At 42.1% G+C, this 11783-nt stretch overlaps 1 protein-coding gene across 1 annotated transcript in view; it reads left to right on the forward strand.

Moving 5' to 3' along the window:
- NUAK1 (NUAK family kinase 1) overlaps positions 1 to 7946 on the forward strand; it is a 48218-nt gene extending 40272 nt beyond the window's left edge. The window contains exons 5-7 of the mRNA XM_027680425.1: positions 2226 to 2345; positions 2654 to 2786; positions 3848 to 7946. Of these exons, the coding sequence (XP_027536226.1) occupies positions 2226 to 2345; positions 2654 to 2786; positions 3848 to 5001 (1407 nt within the window). The 3' untranslated portion in view covers positions 5002 to 7946. The remainder of the gene's footprint in view (positions 1 to 2225; positions 2346 to 2653; positions 2787 to 3847) is intronic.
- The last annotated feature ends 3837 nt before the right edge of the window (positions 7947 to 11783 follow it).

The following is an 11783-nucleotide window of genomic DNA, read 5'->3' on the forward strand; positions in this document are numbered from 1 at the left end:
TGAAGTAATGTTGGCTTCTATTAATCTTGTTTTGGGGGGCATGACAGTTTTAATGGGAAAAGCTGATAAACATCAGTCTGTGAGTATGGGAGTGGACTGTAACATAAATACTCTTTTCCTGAATGGTCAAAATGAAAACATGAATGCCCAAGTCTGAGTTTCTTAGAGTGAACAATGGTATGCGTATCCCTATATATATATTTGTGGACATCCACATGCATTTTATACATTCCATGGTGTTAGGGAATGTATTTTCATAAGGAATCACACTGTGCAGTGTTTGTCCTTGTCTTAGCTGCATCCTGAACTAAAATAAAAATCAATGACCAGCACGAATTTTTAACACTGAAATGATCCCATTCTTCCCCTGATTGACAGGGCACACTTCATAAGGCTTAAAACCAACTTCCTGCAAACCAGGCGGGGTGACTTGATAAGAAAGTGGAATTCAGGGCAATTAAGTGCAATCTGAGCCATGAGAATATGTTTGCAGACTGCAATTGTACACCAGCTGTTTTCAATGACATTCCAGCCATACAATGAAGATTTTACAAACCGCATTTATTTAAGGGTTGAATTTTCTGCTGAGGGTTGATAATACACTGTTGGAGGGACTGAGTGAATTCAATCTATGAATTCAATCTCTCATAGTGAGATGAATTAACATTAATGAGCAGAAATCAGCTGCTCTTTGAGCAGGATGAGTCCAAATTGTTGGTAAAACACCTGCACAAGCAGAACATCAAAATAGGAGAGGGTAAAGCGTGAAATCTTGTATCTGACCTGTGACTTTAAAATTTGTGTGAAAATGATGTTTAAAAAAAGTTTATATTTCTAACATGAAAGTATCTAACAGCTATATGTGTATCTACTTATGAAGTGTATATATGTTTCTGTTTTGGTTTCGACTATGTCATGTTTCTGTGTAGCTGTAGAAGTTTAGATAGTAGAGACAAAGACTTTGCCTCTCCCGAGAGGTCACTAAGTGTCGTAATTCAACAGTTATTAGAGGCTCCGATGATGGACATTCTAGAAAACCAGGAGTGAATGATGCTGCTGGTAAATCCTTTTCTTTTCCGTTCAGTTTGTGTTTCCATGAATTTTTGTCTTGTGAAAATTCCTGGGATTTAATTTCTCTCTGGTAGAAAATACATGAATAAGGTGAAGAAAACCCAGACAAAACTCCTATCTCTTAAAGCTGTAATACCTTTTTAATGCCTGTGCTTTATGTCTTTTATGTGTGCCTTATGTCAATAGTGGGCAGTAATGCAAGTATCTTTGCAAAGCAGAAGCATTTGGGTTTTAAACAAGTAAAAAAATGAGATGTGTTGCCTTGTGCTAGAGAAACAAAGAAAATGCAAAGGTTGTGGGAATATTCAGTGTTGCTATCCTCAGCCTTTGTTTTGTAAGAACAAGAACAGAGAATTGAAGTAAACAAAATATTTGGACCTGATCCTGCAATTCCTACGTGGGCAAAATTCCCAATAGTCTCAAGGGAAGTTTTGTTTGTGTTGGGAAAACCAGATTTGGGCCCATTGTTTCCAGTTAGGAATCAGACTTGTGTTTATTACCTCATGATAGACATCTCATGGGCTTAACAGCTCAGCTTCCTCTGCCTGGTGTCCCTGAATCTGGAAGAGTTAGCAACTGCCTCACTTTCCATCTCATTCAAGCATAGCTATGTTCCAGATGATTTAAAAAATTACTTTCTTCTCTAAGGCTTAGTTTCCTGCAACATTCCTGCCTCACTCCTCCTGTTGAATTTGGCTTCTGGCTTGCATGTGTGTGATAAGAGGGGTGGTACTTTCTATTTGCTTTCCTTTGGTATTAATGATTAAACAAGATGAAGAGCAATCAGTGGACAGCAGGCCCAGTGCCTCACAGTGTGAAATTGTTTTTGCAAGCATATGCAGTTCATCCAGGATAAAATTACTGACTGATGGTTACAGTCAGTTGGTGACCTGTCTGTGAGTGGAACCAAAACATCCTTGTCCCTGATTGGGAAGATTTAACCTGTGAATCTTTCTTCTCTGAAAGGTCTGTAGAGAGAAAAGTTAAAAAATTATAGAATAATGGGTTGGCCAGGGAACTTGAGAGATTATCCACATCAAGATCCCTGCACTACAGCAGAGTCAAATATAGCTAAGTCTTTCCTGGAAAAGGATTTTTTTGTTTTGTTAAGATATAATTATTACTACAGAGGCCTTTTGGAATTCTATTTGCAGATTGCTGATTTCGGACTCTCCAACCTTTATCATAAAGACAAGTTTCTGCAGACCTTTTGTGGAAGCCCACTCTATGCTTCCCCTGAAATAGTTAATGGACGACCTTACAGAGGCCCAGAGGTAAGAAGGGTCAGCTTTTCTGTGCTGGTATGGGGATGTCTTTGATGATAGTGTTCTTGAGGGTTAGTCTTATTGCGAATGTTATTGTATGTGTGAGTTCGCTCGGGTCTGTCCCATGTTTAAAGTTCTTAAGCTGCCTTAGTTTGCTTTTGTTTGCTTTGCCTGTGAGTGGTTAGTGAGGTGTTAGATACCAGTTTGCCCACCAGCAGGTGCAGCTGGACATAACGCTGCTCTTGTGGTGCTAATGGCGGGGAGAAGGGCAGGGATCAGCTTCCCTGGGCTTCACATGTGTTGTGTCTGTATTTCAGGTTGACAGCTGGGCCCTTGGTGTATTGCTTTACACTCTGGTTTATGGAACGATGCCCTTTGATGGCTTCGATCACAAAAATCTCATCAGGCAGATCAGCAGTGGAGAATATCGTGAGCCAACACAGACCTCAGGTATGTAAAAGGAGGGAGGGCCGTGTACTGAACTAACAGGAGTTCAGGATGGAGAGTTTGTCTGGTCCCTTCCAACATGATTTGGTGTCATATTAGAATGATGCAGAAAAAAAAATCTCATCCCCTACTGACTTCATCTACTGTAAATGCCCATCTGGATACAGCATTTACCAAAAGCCCTTTTGAAATTACAATTTTGTAGCAGATAGATTTTGTTCCCTTGGGGAAGCTGTAGCAGGCTCTTTTAACTAGATGTGTGACAGTGAAAGATCTGTTAGCTATTGCAAGTGGAATTGTTCAGACAAGCTTTAAACTGATACAACATACTAGTACAGATCAATCCTCTAACTACACTGTGGTATATCACAGCAGAGAGATGATGAATGGTCAGAGCAACACAGTCTCCTATTCAAGAAGGCAGGCCAAAATCTGAATTAATGCCACTATGTTTGCAGTGACTTCTACTTAGAGGATAACACATTAAGCAGTCACCTGACAGAAAAGCATCAACTAAGTCTGGGTCATTGATTATAATGACTCCTTCTGGCCTTAAATATCTATGTATATATTATATTTAAATTAATATTTATCTTGTATCAGTTGTTTGCTATCCATTTTAATTTTCTGTCTTCTTGCTCTCTGTATGAAAATAAACCCTTAAAATACACAGAAGACTACACTGTTTATGGAAAAATAAATAGAAAAGCAAATATCCCAATTCACCTTTGTTTTCCTCTAAGTTTTGTCATTATTAGAGTCAATTGGTTGGTGACTTCCTTCAGTAATGTGGAGCTATTCACTACCTAATACAGTACACATATTAATTTATTTGATAGCCCAGTGTACATTTCTCAGAGTGAATCATATTTTTCTGATAAGAAGTAATACTCAAATGCATTTTCTGTCATTGACTGATGGACAAAGCCTTGCCCTCTTTCACTTCTCCTGTTGTAAAGGACATTATTTTTGCTCATTTGATTGGCTTCACGCTTCCAATTTAAACTGACAAAGCTAACAATGCTCATGTTCTAAAAATTTTGTATGCCATTCTTCATCCATAGATGCTCGTGGTCTTATCAGATGGATGCTGATGGTGAACCCTGAACGCCGGGCAACCATTGAAGACATTGCCAACCACTGGTGGGTTAACTGGGGCTACAAGAGTAGTGTTTGTGACTGTGATGCCATGAGGGACTCTGAGTCCCCATTGCTGGCAAGGTTCATTGATTGGCATCATCGTTCTACTGGCCTCCAACCAGAGACCGATACCAAAATGAAGTGCCTTTCTAAGCCCAAAGGTCCTGAAGTCACACTAGAGAGACAAAGATCTCTGAAAAAATCAAAAAAGGAAAATGACATTGCACAGTCCATCCAGGAAGGAGGAGCTGAAAATGCAACCAAACCCACTTCCAAGAGACCCAAAGGCATCCTGAAGAAAAGGAGCAACAGTGAGCATCGATCTCACAGTGCAGGTTTCATTGAAGGAGTGGTCAGTCCAGTGTTACCCTCTGCTTTTAAGCTGGAGCAAGAGTTGTGTAGGACTGGCGTAGCCATTAAAAGTGTTGTGGAGGTAGAGGTAGCTGGCAAATATGGCACTAAGCAGTCTTCACTCATGCCAAAAAAAGGAATCTTAAAGAAGACTCAGCAGAGGGAGTCTGGCTATTACTCCTCTCCAGAACGAAGTGAATCTTCTGAACTCTTGGACAATAATGATGAGACAGTAAATAGTGACACTTCTCCAGGGGTCACAGAGCCATCCAGAAATGGGTCTTACAGCCATTCCTGCAGGCGTAAGGGCATCTTGAAACACAACAGCAAGTATTCTCCCAGCAGCACTGAATCTGCTTTGATTAGCCCTGACACACCAACGCTGGAGGCCATGGAAGAAGCGGTCCTGCCTGGAGATGCATTACCTCGAAGTTACAGTCGCCCTTCCAGCGTGATTAGTGATGACAGTATTTTGTCCAGTGACTCATTTGATTTGCTGGATTTGCAAGAGAACAGGCCAAACAGACAGAGAATACGGAGCTGTGTCTCTGCTGAAAATTTCCTCCAGATCCAAGACTTCGAAGGACTTCAGAACCGCCCACGGCCACAGTATCTAAAGCGTTATCGTAACCGTCTGGGGGACAGCAGTTTTTCTCTTCTCACAGACATGGATGATGTGACTCAGGTCTACAAGAAAGCCCTAGAGATCTGCAACAAGCTCAACTAGTGGAGGGAAGATGGAAAAGGAGGGAAGGGAGGTTTTCTGTGTACCTTTATGATGGAGTAAGCCAGGTCACTGATTTGCTGACAATGGGAGGTTTTGCTTCAGAGGTGCTGACTGTACCTACTTAGCTGAACTCCTAGTAAAGTAGCCCCAAAGCCATCTCACACTTCTCTAATCTTGTTCCCTCAAAATATTACCTACCTGACCAGAGAAAAACCTTTGGTCTTTGTGTCTGTGAGGAAAGCACATCAGGAGCTAGCTGGCAAAAGCGTCAAGATTTGATGGCTCTAAGTCAGACAGAATTAAAACTGGAAGTGAGGGACACATGTTTTGAGATGTTTCTAATTAATATCAGTTAAGCTTTATCAAGAGATGAGCTGAATTTTTCAAGTCCAGTTTGGATGCCTTTTAGAAAGAGAGGCTTTATTTCCCCCTGAACTTATTCATCTGAATACAGTCATTGCACAGTGGGGATCTTTGACTTGCATTATGCAGGAGGCCAGGCTAGGCAGTCACCATGGTCCCTTCCACCAGAGTGACCTGAGAGGTTCTGAACATGTTCTGGGACAGATAATCTGAGAGACTTGCCCCAGAAAAACACCCCATGAGGTGTTTGTGGACAAGTGATGGAGCAGGCACTCAGATCTGGACCCTCCCACAGGGTCCAAAGCCGTTGCTCTTCAGTAAGCAGAAAGTTCTAAAATTGTTTCCAACTATTGCTCCTACTAGCAAAAAGAGAGCCACAGAAATGATAAAGGGATCTGGAAGGAAGGGATGTTATCAGCTGCTAAATGACCTTTTAAGGCATTTCAACCCATCTGTTCCACTTGTGACTCTTTCAAAATGGCCGGCCAGATGAATGCCCAGATAAAGATGGATCTGACAAAGGGTCTCAAGAGTTACCTGACCCTCCAATCTAGAGTTCAGTCACTGTCAGCAAATGGTGCCACCTTGCTTCTAGCTTGTAGTATTTGGGAGTGACAGGTAGTTTGTGACCTGAATGTTAGGTAAGGAAAAGGTTGTAGCATGTAGGAAACAGATAGAGGTCAGAAAGTTAGTGGGAAGATGCCTTTCTCCATATGAAAATGTTTTTAGGTAGGTGGTAACGGAGCAGAAAGAATTGAGCGATGAAATGATAATGTTAGGTTTAATAACAGAGTTAGCAGACCTGCTTCTATCCTAGTGTAGCTGGTACTGAGTGTGCAATGACACAAGTTTGGAAAAAAAAAGGATATGTGTTTGTGTTCTCAGATATCCAGCTATCCAGACTGAAGGCTTCAACTCCCATAAAGGTACCACATGGGTCTACTGGATTACCTGAATGTAAGCCTATGTCAGAAAGGCACTGTGTGTTTGACAGGCCTGGGCAAACTGGAATCTTCAGGCCCATTTCAGTCTCATTTCCGTGAGCACATAGCCCCTGGCTTTCTTGGAGGTGCACTGGTGTGATTAAATCACAGGTTTCAGCCTATGATGTCAAATGATCCACAGCTGCAAAACTTGTATCTACATGCATACCCAGAGCAGAGGAGCATGGGGCAAGTTCTGGTCTCACTCCTGCCCTGAAACTGGAACTGAAAGCAGAATTTGACCCCCTGTGTCCCAAATCCTAGAGGTGGTGCAGAAACAGAATAGAGTTCCTCTGGGGATTCCTTGGGAATTGGGGATAACTCCATAAATTGTTGGCATCTGGGGCAGGGAGCTATTTCACTTGCAGATTCCTTATTCAGTGTATCATGGTATTAAGTCTGGTGGTTCCTCCTAAAAATCAACTGAGCTGCCTAGCATAAAGATGAAACAACTTGAGTTTCCTTAAATCAATCAATCTGCCTCTATGGAGAACCTTTACTTATTACTTATTTCCTTACACTGGACCAAATTTGGCTCTGAAATAAATGGCATCAATACCATGAAATCTCTGAGAGACATGCTCTCAAGCAGTCAAGTGAAATCTGGCTCACTGTTTTTTGCCTAGGAAGGGCAACTGCAGGTCAATTCTCTACAGGTGTGTACCTCTCTGTATGATAGTCAGACATCTCAACTTCTCTCACAAGCCCTGCATGTGCTCTTTTAGCCCATCCCAAACCAACACCCCATTTTGCAGTGTATCGAGTTAACAGGTTTGCTGTGGTGCATTTTAAAACAACTCAACATAGTCTCCATGGCCTTTCTGAAACAAGGGTGGATGTGCCTTGCAGCCATGGCTTTTAACCCGTGCCCTGGAGTGTAAGAGCTACATCCTTGGCTGGTGTAAATTAGCGCTGTCCCGCTGACATGCTGAAGCATCACTTCGGTGGGGTTACGCTAATTGACACCTTCCCTGCACATGCGGCACTAAACCTTGAATGGATTTATAGAGGTTTCAGGATGAAGGGAAGGCAACTCAGCGAGCCATGGCAGGGCAGTAAGGAGCACCCCAAAGGCTCCTATCTCCCGAGGCTTTTGCCCAGGCCTGCTTCCTTGTGTACAAATGTGAATGAGTGAGTGACTGCTTGCTGCCAAACTGGAAATGTTATGTAGGGATTTACTGGCATGTTATTGGCATGTTACATGTTTACTGGCATGTTATCATTCCTAGAAGAGAAGAAAAAAAAAAACTTGACTGCACATTGTTATTATTAGTGTTGTGATTCTTATTTAATTTTTTTGTAATACAAAGTCGACTTTTTTATTTGAATTTTTTTTTTTTTTATTTATTGGTCTGAAAGCCATTTCAAAGGTATAATAATATATTTGGTGTAATTTAATTGGTGCAACATTATTTTACAGCTCCGGCCAAAATTGTTTGGTGTTATTTTTTGGGTTTTCTGTTTTTTTCTCCCAGTCCTTGGTTGGTTTGAGCTCTATGAGGCACACAGGGAAAAACGCTGGATAATCACCCAAAGTGTTTGTATTTTTAATCTGATACTGTTTTTTATTAAATAAAATGAAGTTAATGTAACTGTGAAGAGTCTCTGTCTCTCCCTTTTCTTTTTTATTGTACATCAGCATAGGCCAATGCCAAATGGTAATGAACTTGTCATGCAGAAATACAGCAGCATCTCAGCACTTTGTACCAAGTTGTTTATGCAAAGCTTCTTGGCTCGTTTGTACATTTGAATATAATGTGGGTGGCCACAGACACTCCCTTGCTACGAAGTGTTTGGCACTACAAAGCACCCAGAGCTTTCAGCTGTGGAAATGTTTGGTGGAGAATAGCTGACTGGGGTTTTTCTGTTTGAGATAAATGAGGTTTGTGGGCCAGGTGTGCTGTAGGTGAGACAGAGCTGGCTGGCTGAACAGACACAGCATAACTCATTTGTAGCCCAGAGACAGATGGTCATGGTTCTTTTCCCTCTGTTGGGAAGAGGGGACAGTTTATTGACAATGTACCTGTAGGTAAAATTTAGGGGTTTGGAGCAATTATTTGAGCAAAAAAAAACTGATGGCCATCCACTGCTGTCAAATGTGGGTTGATTTCACTCAGGTGGCTTTGAGCAGCCAGCATAATCAGCTAGTGAGAGGGAAAAAGGGGAGTCAGTTTTCATTTTTTTGGAGTCCCCATGATAACCAGAAGGCTTTAGATTGTTTTTCTTGGAAAACAGTTGGGCATCATAAGGGAAGCTGGGTGTTAGGTATGCTGTGTGTGCTGGGGACTTGTTAAAATAAAGGAAATGGTTGGCAATGTCTTCATGTTGGCTCTGAGCAAGACACCATTAAACTTCACCTTTGATGCAGCCAGCCAAGATACCTGTAGTGTATATTCTGCTTTTTAAATTACAGGCAGTTTGGATCAGGATCCGAGGTTTGGATATCATGAAGAAAAAAAAGGCTTTTTTTTTCCTGATTCATTTTCTCTCTCTAGCTTTTTAATGCAAGAAACCATGGCTGTAGGTGCTAGATTTCTTCATTACGACCACTTAAAAACCACTGGGAATAAAGGGAAAAAGCCAATGATGCAGAAAGGCAAACAGCCGTTAATACATTACGCAGGGAATGATTATCTGCTGTGTGCTAATTGAGTCAGGCATTATATGGTGTATATTCAAAGTCAGCACACGTGTTCTTGTACCTGAGGTGAAGAAAGTCTAATTGTGTGGGTGCTGGGTGGTGGAAAATGTGCTCTAAGTCTCCTCTGTAATAGCAATTATGTACCAACTTTTTTTTAATTTTTTTTTTTTGAACACACTAGGAAAAAAAGGGAAGCTGAGGGCAAACTATTTGTTTCATTTTAAAAATAATGACTTTTAGAAGGTTCTGGATGGCTGGGCATGCTGCGCGTTTGTGGCAGGCTCTGAGGAGTAATTATGTACATGTTTGTACAGCTCTGAGAGTGCACACTTCTGGGGTGGGGTGGGAGCTGAGAGTCTGATTTTCCTATTTATTACAGTAGATAAGTGTACAGCAATATGCCTTAGCTGAAGTTACATAGTAAGTCCGTAGACAGACCTGATCTTCTTTCGTGCTTGCTTCATGGGCATTCCAGTGTTTCTCAGGAATCATTGAGTTTTTATGGATTGGGCAAGACAGGAGCAAGGAGGCAAGACAAGCCTTGGGAGCTACACAGTTGAGTGACAAAAGCAGTAGTGTGGGTTTTTTCTATACAGCCACAAATAGTTTTGTCCATTATAACCCTTTGTTAACCAATTTCTGATCTTGCAAAGCCTGTGCATGCGTGTGTATAACATGGTAATGCCAGGGATCCCTCTCACTGCTGTGGTGGGCTTTGCTGAAGTCCAGGGGCCAGCTGACATGGGCAGTGCTGCCTGATGCTGAGCAATTAGGTATCTGTAGGGCACTTGGAGGCCAGCACAGAAACTTGCAGGACAGCCTGACACTTGCTCCTCAAAGCTCACTGGCCTCAAGCCACTGGTGCAGAGGGAGAGAACTTGTGCCAACACAGCGGGATCTCCCAGTGCTGTCACAGCCTGAGTTGATGCCCATAACCAGCCCATAGTGCTGGCAAGAGAAGCAAAATTCTCAGAGCAAAGTGATACAGCAGAATTTCTGGCCATAAAAGTTTGCACTTGGTGTGTAGTTGTGCCTCTTCTCACAGAAGAGACTGGTCTCTGTTTAGAGAATCCAGGGATTGTGAAAGCAAGGCTCTAAATTGGAGGGAAGAGATGGCATTTTTGGTTATTGCAGACGAGTGTACTTACAGATAAATTTGCTAGTGACTCCATAAGCATGTTTGAGGGAGAAGTCCAATACTCATGTAAATTTGGTGTATATGAGAAGATTATCAGTTCAGTTAAACATCTCGGTGATTCACGGCTCTTTTTAATGAGATGCTTCTGGAGACAAATCTGCAGGAATGCTTTTGTTGAGCCAACAGAAACTCTAGTGTTTGAATCAGCCCAGGGTCTCTGGTACCTGTCCCCAGGGTCAGTGGTTTCAGTTAAAAGTTTTACCACAGAAGAGAACAAGCCGTGTTTCCACTGGATTGATGGTATTTAGAATTCAACTAGGGCTTTTTTTTTTTTTTTTATTGTCTGCTGGAGCTGTCTTTTCCTCCTTGCCAAACCAAGACATCTTTCTCATAAATGACTGAGTAATTTGGCTGGAGAAGCAACTTTTTTGGACAGATGATCTGAGCATTTTGTTTCTGGCTATCTCTCTCTAGCCCTTACTCCCGACCCCATATTTCCTGGAATTTCATCAGTGCAGAAAACCCTTTGATTTGCGTGTCATCTGGCCATACAGAGCCCTGAACTTCTAAGGAAATTATATTTATTTGCACTGATGCTTAATTATTCCTTGGAAAAGCATTTTACAAGACAATTTTATGTATCACCAGAAGATTCCCCGTACCAATACAAATGCTGGGCTTAGAGCTCACACAGAATTGTACCAGGCCCAGGGCCATGAAAGAATTAGATAGCTGACTGCCATCAAAATAAGGAAATCAGCTGTGGGTGCTGGCCAGGGGTGCCCTTATAGGTCAGGACATCACCCTACTACTTCATTCAGGAAAACAGCTCTACTGCCAGTGGGAGCTCTGGGTTTTTTTGACAGTAAGCACCTCTGAAAGCTCATGCCTGAGCTTTCTCACAATGCACATCCAGCACTGAAGTCTTTGCTGTCAGACAGCACGTGGAAATGTTGGGTTCAACCTGCCTTGGCATTTTCTTTTTGCCCTTTTGCCTTTCACTTTAACCTATTTACTTAACAGAAACAACGTGTCTCTCTCTCTCTCACTCACATAGTCCAAATCGTTTGCCATCCTGTTTAGTTTTGCTGCATGGACTGTGCAATAGCCTGTCAGGACGGTGGGTTGAACTTTGCTCACAAGGTCCTTTTGCAGCACTAACCCTGGCTGCGGCACAGCCTCTGCTTTGGAGGCTGTTTGGATCCTCCTGCAGTAGTGGCTCTAGTGCTGGTGCTTTGCAGCAGGTAACTTTTCTTCCAGGTGCAGAAACTGTGGGACCTTGAGCTAATAGTGGGGAGCTATCTGGAAGAGACACCATGCTGAGGACAATTACAAAGCTGGGCTGCTAGGACAAATGTGTTAGACCAATCAAATACAAATCCCTAGAAGTTGGTGGTGAGATTATACCCTCCCCAGCAGGAATCCACTTAGAAAACTGTGCTCCTTTCATAGGCTAGGGAGATGCCATTGCATTTAGAAATACAAGGAAGGAGTAACTGTAGAACTGTCTGAAAAGCCAGGGAGGAGGGAGCATTTGTCTTGTGGCTCTGCAGTACAGAGAGTTTATTAACAAACCCTTCCAAATTTCAGCCTTGGAGATAATAGGACAAGACATACTTTAAATAGAACCAAAGGGAAAACAAATTCGTAACAGATG

Source organism: Neopelma chrysocephalum, unplaced genomic scaffold (assembly GCF_003984885.1).
Source record: "Neopelma chrysocephalum unplaced genomic scaffold, ASM398488v2 Primary Assembly neopelma1_59, whole genome shotgun sequence".
Lineage (NCBI taxonomy): Eukaryota > Metazoa > Chordata > Aves > Passeriformes > Pipridae > Neopelma > Neopelma chrysocephalum.